At 42.3% G+C, this 16,930-nt stretch overlaps 1 protein-coding gene across 1 annotated transcript; it reads right to left on the bottom strand.

Moving 5' to 3' along the window:
- Positions 1–13,807: 13,807 nt before the first annotated feature.
- Positions 13,808–16,573, bottom strand: CGA (glycoprotein hormones, alpha polypeptide). Its single transcript, XM_009093888.3, has 3 exons — positions 16,474–16,573; positions 15,352–15,536; positions 13,808–13,885 (listed from the first exon to the last, which is right to left on the bottom strand). Exons 1-3 carry the CDS (start codon positions 16,571–16,573, stop codon positions 13,808–13,810), a joined length of 363 nt encoding a protein of 120 aa, XP_009092136.1.
- Between the last annotated feature and the right edge of the window lie 357 nt (positions 16,574–16,930).

Genomic DNA, 16,930 nt, shown 5'->3' with positions numbered 1-16,930 from the left:
CTCTGCACCCCAAATCCTTGCAAGGCAATCCATGAGGAAGGTTCACAAGCCTGAGGCTTCAGAACAAGGGCTGACCATCATTGTTGAACTGGTGGTTTAGCACCAGGCACCGTAACTGGTCACAACTCAGGGTGCAAATGGGGAGTCGCCTGGAGGGCAAGAAATCTGGGCAATAATCTCACTGAAAATCAGAAGTGACTGGGTAGAGAGCGGTTTAAATTAAAAAAAAAAATTCCCATAATGTAATGAATTTTAAAGGAATGAAAATTCAGTTTTGTGGAGACAGAAGAAAGAAGATGCTCTTCCGTGTTAGAAGAAACAAGAAAATGAGGATTTGCTGGGGTTTCTTGTTGGTTTAGAATGGCTTTTTGAAACATTTTTTCTATTTTTCCAGCCATTTCCTCTTTGTTCATTCTATATTGCCATCATTAAATGGCAGTGGGGGGACAAAGCAGAAACTGTGTGAGGAGAGAAAACAAAGAATATGTGACTTTAAATTGTGGTTTAAGAACTGAGCCACGATAACTATTTGAAGAACTGCACCTTTTCTATATGTTTGTTGTTTCGGGCTTTTTAATTAAAAATAAACCCTTCAAAATATATTTCTGACTTCCCAAACAAACCAGGTGTTTATCTGACAGGCTGAACTGTCTTTGTTGTTATCTGCAGCCTGTGTTTTTGAAATTGCATAAAATCGAATACTTACTGAATCCACACACAGAAAAGGCAGAAAGTGCTATCACTTAGGTAACAATGTACTCTCAACAAAGCAAGTCTTGCAATCTCTGCATGTTAAGCTTCCAAACACCCAGGTATTCCAAAGCCCTGCATGGAAATAGTTAACAAAGCGGTGTCCTTCCATGGCAGCTCACATTTTAGCTCTCTTGAGCAAGCAAATCCCAAGAGAAAATTCTGCCTTAAAAAATCATGATGAAGATGAAAAAGTCATCCCTTTCAGTTGTTTGAAGCCTCAGCTTTAAAGCCAATTATAATTCAAATTATAAATACAGTCTATTTCTGCCTCACATTTTAAAGAACTGTGAAACGCCAGATGGCTTCTCTGTCGCTGTGCCCTGCCATATAAAATATATTTTTATGGTTTCTGATCTCACTACAAATAGGGCATGAGAATGATAAGCTGTTAATGTAAAAATAATTTTCCGTGTGAACTTGCCGTGTCTGGAGGCAATTTCTCAGCAGGCTGGGAGATGCCCTGCTTTTCCACCACTGGATGGCATTCAAGGGCCATAAATACTCACAATGGGAACTGCAGCAAAAGAAAATTAAAACATCAAGTGTCCAAAGCCTTTGGATTCTTGGTAAAGCTTCTGTAATGTATTCATGCTTTCAAGGTTCCTAGGAAATAAATCTGGAAAGATAAAAAAACAGTTTCGGAGGAGAAAGGAGCTTTCCTCTGAGACGAAACTGAATATGCATGTAGGATGTGGGACAGGAGATCTGAAAGCAGCATTCCAATTAGGAGAATCCAACAGTCATATCCCGGCATCTCAGTCTACATCAACATTAATACAGGTTGGCAGGAAACAATTCGACATGTCTTGTGTTTTTCCTACCCAATATGGACCCAACAGGGAGAGAAAAAGTGAAAAGTATTAATTTGACCTTGGGTCCACACAGACACAATGCCCTGGTCGTGCAACACCTGCACACACAAAAAGCCCTTCAAAGCATTTTTGCCTTTGTATTCCTTCTTTAAAGCTCAGCCCCGTCCTACCGCCAGGCAGCATCATTAAATGCAGCCCATCTCACGGCTGAGCGGCTGAGAGGAGGCTGGGCTGGAGACCCCCCGGGGCCCCTTCCCACCTGAGCCGCCCCGCACTTCCAGCCCCTCATTAACCATAAAGACAGACCGGCGTTTCTCATGGATAAGACGAGCCCCCCAGAGCAGTAGCAGCATTGCTGGGGGTGTAGCTATTAGGGCCTGGGAGTGCGAGTAGGGTCGGTTTGCAGCGGGACAGCTCTGGTGCACAGCAGCGGGTGTGCCCGGAGAGCGGGGTGAGCGCTGCGGCACACCGGGGTCCCGGCAGGGCTGGGAGAGCGCAGCGCGCTTCGGGCGAGCAGCGTTCGCTAACACCTCGAAAGGAACAGACAGTTTGCACCTCTGGTACAAAGGAAAGTTGGGAAGAGGAGAAATGGCAGAGCCACGGCCTCCGCTGCGTAAAGATGGAGTAGGAGCAACAAAACACTCATCAGGAAAAGCTGTGATATTCTGGGCAACCAGTGTGGCTGCCAAGTCTGTAGGTTTTGCTATGAAGTCTAGCTATGAATTTTTGTTCCCTCTTTAATTTTTTTAGTCTGCCTTGGGAAACCAGCGTTGCTGCCGCTTGCTGAGAGCATGGTTGGTGGTGGTTCTGGCCTCGCTTGCCCAAAGGTGTTTGTGTTCCTCAGGCTGTTTGTGTTCCTCAGGCTGTGCTGCCAGGAGTGCTGGTCACGGTGTTTGTGGTGACATGCCCAGGACTCTTTGCTGCAGTTCAGTTCCATTTGGGATATGATGGCAACAGGATATGTTTCCTTCTGGTGAGGATTGAACTCAGGGGACAGGTGCCTTCAGGTAAAAAGGGGTGAGGTCTAACAATACCTAGGTTAAATTGTGATCTTCTCTAGCTGCTCTACAGGCTGCTTCATAGCAAAAAGATGTAGATGTGGCTTAATCTTCCTATTGAGGTGAATGTGTTTGTAGTATTCAAGTATCTCACAAAAAATATATATACTCTATAATAAATACATTATATAGTATTTAATAAACATATAAATATATGTTTTGTACTATATTTGTATATTATATGTTATATATTTAAATATTCATGTCCCTAGAGATGTGTCCTTTGTTCAGAGAGGATCTCCAGTGCCATGTGGGGTAATGTCCTCACAACAGCCTGGTGGAATCTTAGCACCCAGTTACATTCAGCTTTTAGGGGTGCTTGGTTGCTGGTTGTCTGGAGAGGCTCATGTGGGTCCCTGGATCTGATATGATAATGTGCCATTATCTCTCTAATGCAGCTTATGAGGCCAAAAAAGAAAATAGAGGAGTTACAACAGTCCTGCCTGTACAACCTTGTTCTCCCAGCCTGGGCACTGTTGTTCAAACCAGGGCTTGAGGGCAGGGAGAAGCTCCCAGAGAGCAATCTTCTGGTCTTCTTTCACAGCAGTCTGCTCAGGAGACTCTTATCAGATACAGATCTTGTCCAAACACTCTTCTTGTAAGGCCTATTTTATCTTACCTGGAGAGGTGGAAGGGGTGGAGTGGTTATCAGTCTTAAACTACTATCGACCATGAGCAAGATTTTCTACCCAGCCCCTTGAAACGGGGTTTTACAATAACAGAAGCAGAACAACTCCTTTTCTTCCTGTGGAAGAAAACAGTAACCATGTTTTTGACACTTAGTAGTACAGTGTAATGTAAAACAGAAGAAACAGGAAATATCAAGGGCAGAGTTTTAACTCTAAGTATCAAAAGACTGACTCTGAATTGGGTTTTAGAAACTACAAAGCACAGTTCAAATACGCAGTAATTTCTCAACAGAGATTATGCACACAACAAAGGCATTGTGTTATATCTGACACATTCCTCATGTTAGAATCCCAGCAGTATCTTTGCCTCATGGCCATTCTCTAATCAAGCAGCTGAAAAGGAGCAAATTTTCCTCGTCACCTACAGTACCCTCACAGCCCTATGGACACCCAGAATCAGCCACTGGGATCAGCTGTTCGATGGTCATCACCTTTGGCCCGTAGAGCCCTTATACCCTGACCAACAGCCAGGAACTCAGTTTGTCCTTGAGGTTATCAGCAACACAATGCTGGATGGATCCAGAGCATAACCACTGGACTCATTTGTATTGTCACCAACTTTCTCTTCCCAAGCACGTTACAGAAATCTGTTGCATCCGTGGCACCAGCAAAAAGCCACTGGGCTGATGCTGCCCAAGGATGGAGAAAAAGAAGAGCACAGAAAGGTAAGTTGCTATAGTAAATAGCACCATGCTGTCTTCATGTTTATCTTTCTGAACACTGCTGGTTTTCAGTCTCCCCACTGCTATACCACATGTCTAGAGCAATATTTTTTCCTTCTGCTTGGGACAGAAATTATTCAGTAATGCTAAGAAACTAGAAGACATCCATATGAGGAATACTGTTGCGCTATGGAACCCTGTATCATATTGCCCCAGCAATGGTTAATGCCTCATGACCAAGGAAAGGAAAAAAAATTAATAAAACCTATCAGAAACAAGTATTTGATCTGACCAAAAAGCAATAAAAAGACCGCATTCCTTCTAATGCCTACAGGGCCAAAACCTTTATTTGTTTATGCTTCTCATTATCCTTGTATTTATGGCTGCAAATGTTACTAATGGCTATGCAATTACCCATCTCTTTTAAGCATTAACTTAAAGCTCTTTCAGACTTCTACCTCCAGCTCTGTGCTTGGAGGCCCCATCAGCTGGAGCTATTTCCCCTGGGCTCTCAGGCAACTGTGCACCCTTATGTCTTCCAGTAATACATGGCTCAGTGTTCTGCCCTTTTATTTATTTTGTGACTTTTCAGAATTGCTTTGCTGTTGTATCCTCCTCTGGGAATATATTTACATGAAAGGAACATTACGAACCACTTAGTACAAAGACTTAAAAGAAGTGAAATGACAAACACATGTACAAACATACTTATTCCAAATCAAGCTAACTCAAAAACCTGCAGGGGAAAGAAAAATCATTCTCCCTTCATGCCTTCATCTGGCCTTACCTTACTTAAATTAGTAAGTGTACACCTGTGTTATTCCTACACCTGTAGGAATAACATTCTCCATTCCTGTCTGCTGAGGATCACACCTGATAGGTCTTTGCACTCACTAGAGTATCACTATGAAGAAGATGGGCAGAAAATTATGATGGGGAATAAAATGTAAATTAAAAATAAAACAACAAACAAACAGAGAAATAGAGCATGTTGGCTTTTTCTCTTTGAACACTGATTCCCTTAGCTGTGACTGCATGGTAGAAGTTACCCTGTTCATACAGGCTGGCAGTGACTTACTAGAGTCATTTCTGGAAGTAGGAGAAACAGGGACAGGAGCTGTGTTTGAAGTGCTGGTTTTGTTTCTGAACTGAGCCTTCCCCATGCTGTCTCCATGCAGAGGTGTAGGAAGTTCAAACCTTGCTGTCTCTGAGCCAAACTATGGCTACTCTTGCTCCAAAAGAAAATACCTTAACAAAATTTTCAAAAGATAAAAACTGACTCTGCTGTAAGGCAGCCTGACTCCAAACCCCGCAGCAGGGTGAAGGCAGTCTCAGCAATCACCAGGGGATTGTTCAATATCTATCAAGCAGCAGCTTGAGACAGCTTGAACTGGATACTGAGACTTGGGGTGTTTTACTATTATAATACTGCAGAAGATGGAGACATGCCAAAATAATGCCTAAAGAGTGTTTTTAGAGAAGCTTAAGTTGCCACAAGGTTGGGGAAAAAGTTTCTTTTACAAACTAAAAGCTAGCTATAGGAAAGGGTATACTTGGACCTTTTACTTTCAAGAACCAGTTTTACTCAACATATTAATCAGAAAACTAGAGAAAGAAATCCTCTGTGACATTTCCAGATTCATAGATTGTACTAAGCCCTTGTTCAGGCAGCCAACACTAATGCTGAAGGTGAAGAAACACAGAAAGACCAGACAAACCAAAATGGTCAAACAGATGTTGGATAAACTTAAGAGCATATAAATATAAGTTAATGCAATCAGGGAAAAGTAAACCAAACCACAGATGATACCAAATGCAGAAGTGGCATGTCACAAAAAAAATTTCAAGAGTCATTATGTACAAGTCTCTGGTCTCACAAGTCTCTGGGCAGCAATATAAGATAAAACAGTATCATGAAAAAGGGTATCAGAAGAAGACAGAGGGCATCATTTTGCTGCTACATGTAACTTTGGTATTACCTCACTGAAATACAGGTCAGGGTCAGCTCTCTGCATCTTAGGAAGGGTGAAGTAAAGTTAAAGAAGGTATGGGGAAAACCAACCAAAATGATCAAGCTGCTGCCTTAGGAGGAAAACCCTAAAAATAATGTCTTTTTGGTAGAGAGGACAATGTTAAGAACAGGAACAGTTGAGCATTACAAAATAATTAAGGGAGTATCTAGGAAATTAGTTTAAAATAGAGTAAGTGTCCTGGTTTAGGACAAATTAGGGGAAATCTCCGAAAGGGAGTCCCCTAAAACAAACCTCCAACCACCCCTCCCCCAATACCGGGTTCGGGAAGGAATTCCTCGGAGGAGCAAAGTGGAAAATAAAACCTATTTAATAACAAGTAACAAAGGAACACTCCCCAACACAAGAAAAGAAAAAGAAACCAGGCAGTGTTGTGGAGGGTGCTGATCTTCTTCTCGCAGACTCCGGGGGGTCCTGGACGTCCCAGGTCAGGTCCGGAGCCGGTACGGTATCTTCAGGGGAGGGTAAGAAAGAGGGAAAGGAAAAAAAAAGAGAAGAGCGCAAAAGAAAGCAAGCCAGCCAAGCTAAGCAGCAGCAGCAAGCAAAAGCAAAAGCAGCCAGCAAGCTAAGCAGCAGCCGCAGCCAGCCGAAAGCAAAAGCCGAGGTGCCCGGTCACCCTCACCCCCCCCTCCCCGCCCCGCCGCAGCAAGACGGCCGGGGGGGGGGGGGGGGGGGGGAAGAAAGGTCAGACACAACACACGATATTGGGATAAAGGCTGTCACCCCACGACACTAAGTCATTTTTATACGTCTCTAACTTATTGTGACCGGAAGTTATGAAAGCACATGGTATCAGCAGGTTCAAACCAGAGTGGATAAATTAATAGAAAAGAAGTGCATGGGTAGATCCAGAAAGAACAAGGCAGAGACATAATCCCTAGAAGCCCCCAGTAAACCAGTGTGGATGCTGGCACATGTGGGAGTGATTCTGTGATACTGTGGGAATGGCACAAGGGAAATCAACTGCAAGAAATGGCCAGAGTCTTGTGATCCCATAAAAAGCATCTGATACTGCCAGAGTCAGAAACTGAGTGCTTGGGTAGAAGGATGACTGATTTGACCTGAAAGATGTTTCTTATGCTTTTAGACCATCAAAATTCTGAAGAAAGACAAATTATGGAGAAAGACAGATTGTTATAAAAACAAACTATAAAATCAATAAACTCCAAATTCTCAAGAAATTAACACTGAGCCAAAATCCTCTCCCAAAGCAAATTTCCTGGCCTTTTGTCTCCCTCTACCAAAAGAATAGTGGTTTCTCTCACACCCCCAGACCCAGAATGGTTTGGCAGAGCAGTAGCTGTTAGATTTACTGCTTACACATGTGTGCAGATAATGAGATGGCATCTCTCTCCAACCTGACAGCAGGCCAAGTGCTGGGTTAACATATGTCAGACATGGGGAATTGCAGAGCAACAGGAAAACCCCTTAAATAGTGAAATCCTGCAGACACCTGTTATAACAGACACCTGATTAACTGTTAGTTTTATTTCATCACCAAGTGAGTTTACAAGTTTCCTGCCATCATCTTCAAATCAATCCTTTTTCATGGCAATTTTCGTTGATGCCCTTCCCTCCACTGCAAAAGTCCTGCTATGTATGCATATATTTAAGTGAATTCCAATTTAGTAAGGAGCTTTTTCTCAGCTGTAAAAGGGAGACAGCCTGTGCTTTTCCAGAACAAGCCCTGGGATAACCTTTTTCCCCTCATCACTATTAAAAAACATTGTTTCAGCAGGGTTAAAGGGAGGGAAAAGCACTTTCTCACTTGGAGATTCTCAGTCTTGCTAGGAGTAAGAGGTCTGGTCTGAAACATTAATTAATTAAAATCCCTACAGCTTGAGAGCTTTATCTTTCTGCCAAGAAGGTGCCCTTCCTGTTCTCACCAGCTGTGGACTGGAAATTGAAATGTTTTTCAGCCTGGCACCTGGCAGCAGTGTGGCACTCACATTGTCTGTCTGTCCACACAGGTGTCCAACAGCTGCTCCTCAGCAAATTTTTAACCCTCTGGTCAGTTTTGAGTATTTTTGGATAAAGGGTAATGACCTCAGCTCTGGGAAGGTCTTAGCAGCTCTGTGAAAATAAACACCTACTAGTGGTAAAATATAAAAATTGGGATCTGGCCAAAAAGAAGTTGGTAGCACCCCTAAGAAAACATGCTGGGTGGACAAACAGCAGCCCTGGCTCTGGCTAATGGCTCTGCAGCAGCTTGGGAGGGCACCTAACAGGGCCACCAGCTGCAAGAGGGGTTTGCTGAGGACATGGCAAAATGGATTTTCAATGAGATGTGGCACAGATAGTCAGCCCCTCTGCTCACAGAATGGATTTGTTATTAGGGCTGTGGTGATGTAAGTTTATATAGGTCACTGTGACAGCAAAAATATATAATTTTTATCTTCAGTCTGCTTGATCTTCAGCATTTTTAATCCATAGTATCAGTCTGACTGATTCATTGTTACTTATAAACCACACTGACAAAGACTTCATTTTATCTCCATGCACAAATACCCGGTTCCTAAAATATAGAAGATGTACAATGGCTATCTACATAAACAAGGAATTAGTTTTTCTTCTGATTTTATGACATTGTTCATCCATGCCCTCTTGAATATATATGACCAACTGAACCTCTATTTCAGCCATTCTATAATGCAATGAAATTGTACTGTGGGTTTTTTCCTGGTTTTCTTTTTTACTGCAAATATGGTATTTAATCCCTACAAATATAAATCTAGTCTTCTAGCACTCCTATTCATATCCCATTTATTCTTTATTATGGTCCACTGTATTAGCTTCTTAATAATATGTAGCACTGTTTTTCCTAGTCCTGACTGTAAGTGGGGCCACTGACCTACCCAATATTGCCACTCTTTCAGCCACGGCCTGGATTTTTGCTCTTACTTTCAAACGTAAAGAAACTCATTCTGACCTCATTCCAACAATGACCAAAGAAAGTGTATTCAAACAATATATGTTAAAGATGTAAAGGTTGGCTGCTGAATCCTGTGGACTCCAGGACCCAGGGATCCCTCCGGGCTGACTGGTGCAGCCCAAATGTGGGCACACAGGGACTCTCCATCCCAGTCTCCTGGACACAGCTCCCGTCCTTGTGTGCAGGTTTGTCCAGCAGAAAAGATGAGCATTTGTCCCAGAGAGGCACCAAGGAAACTGCACAGAGATTACCCAGCAGACCACTGCCTTTAGCCACACTCACATAAACTCAAACAACCCTCACCCTCCTCCCTTCCAGCTTATAGGGATTGAAATCCTCTACGAAAACATATGTGCCCTCACTTTTGAAATTCACGAGTGCAGTTACATTCACAGATCCTTGAATAGCAGCTCAGCTTGTAAAGCCCTCTAAAACCCCTGCCTAGGCTCCCCTACCTAGACCAACTGGGTCTCCTCCTACTCTCCAGACAGTCCAGCTTGAAGTTTGCTAGCAAGAAAATGTGTGGACCACACATTCATTTCACAAGCCTCTCCACAGTCATGGATTCCTTGAATTTAGCACAGCTCCTCTGTCCACCCACACCCAGATTCTGCGTCCCCTTATTCAGCATGACCTCAGACCTCGAGTCCTTCCAGGTTCAGGTTTCCTCCTTCTCATCAATTAGTCCAGCTTAAAATTTGTCATACAATTACACATACATGTCCATACAGGATTAAATTAACTAGGGGAAAAAGAAGTATATTTTGTTATTTACATGTGCTAATATTTAAACCTCTCCCACATAAATATATACCCTGGTCCCTCCAATTGAGACAACCCTGATGTCTAGAAGAAAATAATTCCATTCCAGATGATGAGTGTTCTCTTTTAGAATGATAGAATCATTTCAGATGGAATAGACCTTTAAGATCATCTCTTTAACCATTAACCCAGCCCTGCCAAGTCCCCTACTTCATCATGTCCCTAAGTGCCACATTTACACGTCTTTGAAATACCTCCAGGTTTGGTGACTCCAGCAGTCCCTGGGCAGCCTGTTCCAGCACTTCACAAGCTTCTCTGAGAAGAAATGTTTCCTAGTATTCAGTCTAAACCTCCCTTGCTGCAACTTGAGGCCACTAGCTCATGTCCTATCACCTGTTACTTGGGGAAAGAGACAGAGCCTCACCTGGCTACATCTATTTAGGCAGTTCTAGAGGCTGATAAGGTCTGCCCTGACTTTATCCTGCTGGCATATTGGTCTCACTAGTTGCTGCCATCAAGACCCATGTGTTCCTTCTCCAGTTCACTTAGGCCTTGCAGCACACATACGTGGGATACAAAGTTTTGCCCGGTCCCCAAGCACCAACAGGAGGCTCATTCCCCTTCCCTGCTGCTTAGAAAGGCCAGGATGCCCCCGAGTGCCATCCCTAATGGCCCATCAGCCGGGGGCTGAAGGGGTCTGGTCTGTCTTGTTTTCCTTAGCACCTGCTGATAAGTTTGTGTATCTGAGTGCTTATTCCATCCCTTTCCTTGTTATGTGTTGCTACTCCTGAACCGAAAAGATAGAGCCAGAGAACTTAAAGAGGCCGGCACTCCCCCATTCCACACAGCCTCACAATACACACTCTGCAAGCTCTTGATGCCTGAGGTCGCCTCAGGGGGAGAGGGATCCCTGAGTTGAGGAGGTCACTACTAAAAGCAAAAGAAAAGCCCCTGAAAAAACGCCAGGCATTCTAGCAGGACACAGGGCAAGATAATCTCTTTTTTTTTTTTTTTCCTTCTTTTTCTTTTTTTAATATATAGAGCATGGGTTTCACTCTAATTGGTATTACTATGGTTTTACAATCCAAAATATGGAAGTTGATTCAGAATTTGCAAACAAAAGTTTATTGTGCAGCTACTGTGGGCAGCACAAGCTTAGGTAGACAAACAAATGTTCGATTCTGCCGGAGGAGATTATTTGAGTAAGACGTCATCCAAGAAGGCTGGCGACAGAAAAAGGCACGTCACTCCTGCAAGCAAACTTCAGGGAACCTGTTTCCCTGCTCCCCTTTTCAGTCCTGTCAACGTTATGAGCAAAAACAATACCATTCCCTAAGGTAATCATGCTGCAGAGCTTCAAATCACTCCTTTCTCGTTACCCAGGAATCCCAGGTAGGACCTGGCTTTCCTGCAAAAGTAGCCACATCAATCACATTTAATAAAATTGTACAGCAGCTTGGAATTGTGAGTCAGCTACAGCAGCTGCTCGACACGTATTCCCACAATGTTTGAGTGATGATCCAGAATGGGAAATTAGACTCCTCATTGTGAAATACAAAGCTGTGTTTCGTGTCAGGTACGTACAGGCAGCAAGTGTATTTGTGATTGTGATATGTGTGGAAACCAACCATGGGATAGTTATAGAGACAAATTCTAATAATGACTGAGGAAAATAAAGCATGGAAGAAGGCCTTTGAACCTACCCTTTGTTTGCAATTAACCTTTATAAGTCTTCAGTTGATTTAGGAGCATTTGAATTAAAGTTTTCAGAAGGTGCTTTTTGACAAGAATTTTCTGCTTGTAGTTAAGCCTTAAAGAGTTTTGCAATAATAACCTTTTTAGAATATTGCTTGTAGTAAGGACCTTTTGAAACTATAGCTTTGGAATGTATAGAAAGGAAACCTGCTTATCTTGCACCTTAACAAAACAGTGAAAAGCAGCTTGAGAAAGGAAGATGGAGATCAACTCAAGGATTAATAGCCTCGGACCAAGGGAAGCTGGACATCACTGTTATGAGATTTATGGTGCTTGCAAATCAAAAGGTGGACCCACATCTGGAAGCTGGACTTCACCAGATGAAATACTCCTTCCTTTTTTCAAGAAACTGGACCCCACCACCTGGAATACTCCTGTCAGGAAATACAACCTGAGAAAAACGAAATCACAATAGTGTATAGAACTGTGACGTAAAAATTGGGAATAGAAACTGCTGAGAAAGCTTATGAGCTCCCCTATAAATACCTGTAAGCCCCAACCATCACTGTGCAGTTGGAGGGAAAGCTTCCCCCACTGTACCCAGCGCTGTGTTGCTCCTACTTTACCATATTAATTAATCAATTGATAGCTGCTTGAAGGTTGGCCTAGTCATGCCTCTTATTTGTAATATCATCCTGAAAACCTGTGCTGCTGGTGTTACTAAGCTAATCCTAAAGACCATCCTACTTTGAACCATAGAACTTTCTATCCTCTGACCAAAAGTAACGTGGAAGCAAATGAGGCTTAGGGAAAAGCTTTCCAGAACAGTAAGAACAGTGAAGCAACGAGATCACTCTCCTTCATAAAATCGGGGTTTTTTTCAAGAGCAAGTCAGGCAAAACATCTCCCAAGAAAGGCTCGGTGAAGCTAGGACATAAGAGGGGGTTAAGGGGTTAAGGCGTGGAGATCAGGTTAGTAAGGTTTATTGAACGTACACTGAAAAACGCTTCTCTAAGATCCTCATCTCCTCTACATACGGAAAGCCTTTTCTTCTCCACAAAGCCCCGGGATAGTATTCTTAGCAAATAGCACTGAATTTGCACTCCAGTAGACAGAAGTGGGGGGGTGGACTGGTGGATTTAAACGATCATTAGAAGCCGATCTTCAGCTCCTCAAGTTCCCCATCACAGCTTAGCCCTGGGGTCCGTCTAAACAAGTCATTTGGCATCGGCACAGGTATCAGCCACGGCCGGCCATGGCCCGGGACAGACCAGCCACCCTCTCAGCGTCACTCAGGAAATCCTCCCTATCCCCCTTGGAATCTCTTACTGCTGTCCTCACAGCTTCAACTGCAGGGAAATCCCCCACAAATAGATCTGAGGCTTTTTGGGTCACCACATTGAAACTCTTGCAGCCAGTGACCGAAGCAAGGATGATGTTCTCACCTCAGAAATTAGGATGAATAGCAAAGAAATTCATTCACATCTGTTCCCATGGACAGGCTTCAGACCTGTGAGCAGCTCCTCCAGAGCCCGAGATGCAACCCACTACAACTAAAGTTTTTTATACTAATGTCAGGTGTTATGAGCACATATTCTGTCGTCCCCTTCCCCCCTAACACATTCCTTACCTTTTCCATTTGTATACCTGGGTCTAGCACAAGGCATTTGGGAATTACTAAAGCTCTATGCCTTGATGAAGACAAACAAAAGGTAAGCAGCTCAAACAGCTAATACACTTGTATGACAATTCCACCATTTCGACATGAAAATGTACAAAAATTCTTCATACTGTTTGATTTTGCTTAATTTGCTTCTCTGTATGGGAGGAGACCACATTCAGAGAAATATAAAAGATGGCACAGAAATATAGGGTACTATGCATAGATTATATACTATTATACTTTCTGCCCATTAGGTAAAATAAAAATGGAAGAAAAGCAGGAGGAACAATACATTGCAACTTCAAAAAATGTAATCATTATGTGAATAAAGGGAAAATAATTATTCTTCTGTTTAGTTTCCCATCCCTCTCTTCCTTTTCCCCTCTCTCTCCCATAAAAAAAGTATCTAGAAATTTAAATTACATCAGAATCTATTTTTGTCTGTTAAGCTAATAAATCACCATTTTCCTCAATAAACATTGATGATTTAACTGACAGTTTATTTTAAAAATAGATCAAGCATTTGGTCATGCAAGTGCTGTATTTTATCCCTAATGGAAATAATTACACTTACTTAAATGCATGAAGAAGCAAGAAGGAAATTAAATAGCCATCTATCTTATCCAGAGGTCTACCCAGAGTCTTTACCAGAAAACATAAGGTTTTACACTGAGGTGCTGTAAAAGCTGTAAAACAAATGTTCCATTCACTGTTGTCCTGTTGTCCTTGACCATTAACAAAGGGACAGGCTTTAGGATTTATGATAGTAGCAGGTACTGCAGTGACAATCTGTATGGTTCTCTATCTTCACATTGTCCTTAAGGGTAATCTTAAAAAAAGAAAACACACACATGTAATAAATAATTAGGATTAGCTGTGCAGCAAAAACAGCATTGTCAGGTAAAATATGTCTGAAAACTTTTTCTTTACTACAAAGTAACCAGGCCCTTTAGGGTACATGTACTAGAATGACCTCAATACCAGCCTGTGAAGCTGCATCATCACAGTTTCTGGAGCTGTAATGTGAAAGTTTTCCATAGTGACATGCACAGTGACACAATATGCTGTTCTTTAACTTCAACATTCCTTAAAGTGTCTAATTTTCCAAAAGTGTCAAGTAACCAATCTATGGAAAATCAGAAAGTGTCCTTCAAATATATCACATGGGAATTACAAAAACAAAGGCAACAAACACAAGAGTCACCTTAATATTTAATCTCAGCCAGATTCTAGCTGCTGCCTCAGGGCAAGTATTGCACTGTCAGTGTAGAATAAGATCTATGTTCTCCTCAGGTGAAGAGCCAGGATTGGTTCAGCAGAGTTTAAAGTCAGGTGTCTGGGTCTCTTCACAGCCAGTGGGGACCCAGCACTGTCCTCAGCTGCACCCTGAGCTGTCAATTGTCATTTGAGGGGCCAGAGGGGATCCCACCCAGCCTCCAGCTGTCACTCTAGAAACACTTTCATGGGTTCTGTGTCTGCCAGCCATGCCCATACGACTTCAGTACCCTAAGGTATTTCAAATGCACCAAATCTGTGAGTGGGTAACTCAGCTGAACCTCTAGATGACACACTTAATGAGCCTGATTCAGATCACCACAGGATAGACACCTTAGCTTGTTTCAACTAGCTCACCATTTATTACATAAAATGTAAGGTTTCTTCACTTGGAGCAGAAACACTCCCAAGATAATCAGATTTAGAAGAAACTTTAAAAGATCCTTCCTGATGAATGTTAAGTGCTCACAGTACTTGGACACATTTACAAGTCTCTCTTGGTTACACTATGAAAAAGTAAAACACCATCTCAATTAATCTAACAAGCACAGATGGTTTTGGTCCCTCATTCCCATATATGTAATTGATAGTATTGACCAGATACCTTCCCAGAGAACTCCTGAGTATGCAGGAAAGGCACAAGGCAATTGACTTATTCAAATCACATACACACTGCGTAGCATTTAAGGGGACGCTGCACACCCAGAGGAGTTGGAAATACTGGGACAAGTCCACCACCAGAGCTGCAGGTGTCATGAGACAAAGCAGTTTCATAGAATTCAGTGGCACTGCACCAGTTTCCTCATCTCAGCTGAATATCAGACTCATTACTGGTTGATGATTTAATTCCTTCTTTATAAAAAAGAAAGAACTATGGCATAAAGGACATAAATGCCAAGGATTTTTCCCTCCAACTGCTCTCCAGTGTCCTCCAGCAAAACCATATTCTTTACTATTCACTGCTTCAGCTAAATATTGCGTTCTGAAAGAAGCTAAAGCAGACTTCATTCTCACCCTCACCTTGGTAAAAGCCTTTGCTACGCAGCATGTTGCTTCTGATGTAATGTTCTTTGGAACAAGCATGGTCTTCTTGGACCTCATTGGAGTGGGATAGGCACGGGAGAAACAGCACCCAGTGCACTGGTAAATGGGTGCTCCTGGCTTGGAAAAGAATCTGTTCTCCCCTAGCTTGCACTCTGGACAACCTGCCATAAAAATACAAAGAAGAGAATTTTACTTGGTTTCCAGCTGCATTGTCATTTTCAAAAACAAAGGGAAAGTGCAGGCCATAAGAGGAAGCACAAGCCACATTTTGTTGCTTGATGTCTGCAGAACAGAAAAGCACAACACCAAAGCTCTCCTCTTTAGGTTTTTTCAACTCTGCAACACGCACCAGCTGTAAAACTAGGCTGTGGCTTTTTAGGTAAACCACAAGCACTACTGGATCTTTTCTGCTCTTCTTTTCAATTTTGTTGATACTTGTGAAGGTTTGTTTCTGTCTACAGCAGTAGCTATCCCTAGAAAACTTCCTACTAGCTGTAGATAGTTAAAATCACCAGCAGGATTTGTAGTGCTTGTTGAACATTGCCTGGTTTTAGACATGATTTTGTTATAAAGCACTTTTTAAATGTTTGGTGGTACCAAGAGTTTTGTACATCACATTTTTTAATATTCTATTTAAGGCTAAATAAAAAACTCTGCAACCTCCAAAGTACCCTTAAAATCTAATATTTGTCTTTCATAGAATGCTATACCACCAGCATCCCATATTCTGCGATCTACGTAGGAAAAATATTCTGCATATGAGGAAAAGCTGTGGTTCTGCTGTTCCTAATGTTACGTTGTAATTTAGTTCACAGGAGTACAAGAAACCAAACATTTCTATTCAATAGTGTTTCAAGAATTAAGGTTACCCACATCAACTTCAGGACATGGTCATCTGGGACATTGTTGACCTGGAGAAATTAAATTCAGGGAAGAAATAGGAGGCATGCTCATAGTGAAATTATCTTGGTTGTATTATACCCTCATTGTCAATAAATGCAACTGAATGACAAAATTTATGACCACATTTATAAAATGTGAAAATTTAATTAATACTCTTTATACTTGTTCTATTTCTGAGTGCTGAAAGGAACTTACCCTGCATGAGGAACTCTCCATCTGGGAATGTATGAAGAAGATGTAGAAATACAGACAAAATGGTCAATGTGACAGCTGCATACTTCCCATAGCAATCCATGATCTGTCTAGAAATACAAATACACACATTTTTGCAGGCTGAGACCAAAGGCGACATGAAAAGAACATGTCAGGCCCCTGCCTGACAGGGATTACTAAAGTGGAAAGAAACAAATTTTGTGAGCAAAACTGATATGCAGTGCTTTCCAGGGCAATGAATGAGAGCAGTGGAAACAAGCATCTACCTAATTAAGACAGAAAAAAAAAAAAAAAAAGGAAGAAAGAGAATGATCTGAAGCCCAGCTGAGCAGAATGGCTAACAGGCTGATGATGTGGTAGTCACCAGGTGGCAAGGCTGGGTGCTGGGTACAAGTAACATCGCTTCCTTCCTCCCACCTGCCCAGTGAGTCAGTTCATG

The sequence above is a fragment of the Serinus canaria genome, chromosome 3 (assembly GCF_022539315.1).
Source record: "Serinus canaria isolate serCan28SL12 chromosome 3, serCan2020, whole genome shotgun sequence".
Taxonomy (NCBI): Eukaryota; Metazoa; Chordata; class Aves; order Passeriformes; family Fringillidae; genus Serinus; species Serinus canaria.
Note: the sequence above shows the minus strand (reverse complement) of the source record. Positions and strands in the feature narration are given on the sequence as shown.

Bases quoted from the DNA above. Each gene is read 5' to 3' on its own strand.
- CGA (XM_009093888.3), bottom strand. From the start codon at position 16,573: ATGGATTGCTATGGGAAGTATGCAGCTGTCACATTGACCATTTTGTCT. The intron at 15,537-16,473 runs GTAAGTTCCTTT...TTTTTATGGCAG, and splicing joins TGGAGAGTTCCTCATGCAGG to GTTGTCCAGAGTGCAAGCTA. The intron at 13,886-15,351 runs GTGAGGGTGAGA...TCTTTTTTTAAG, and splicing joins TAGCAAAGGCTTTTACCAAG to ATTACCCTTAAGGACAATGT.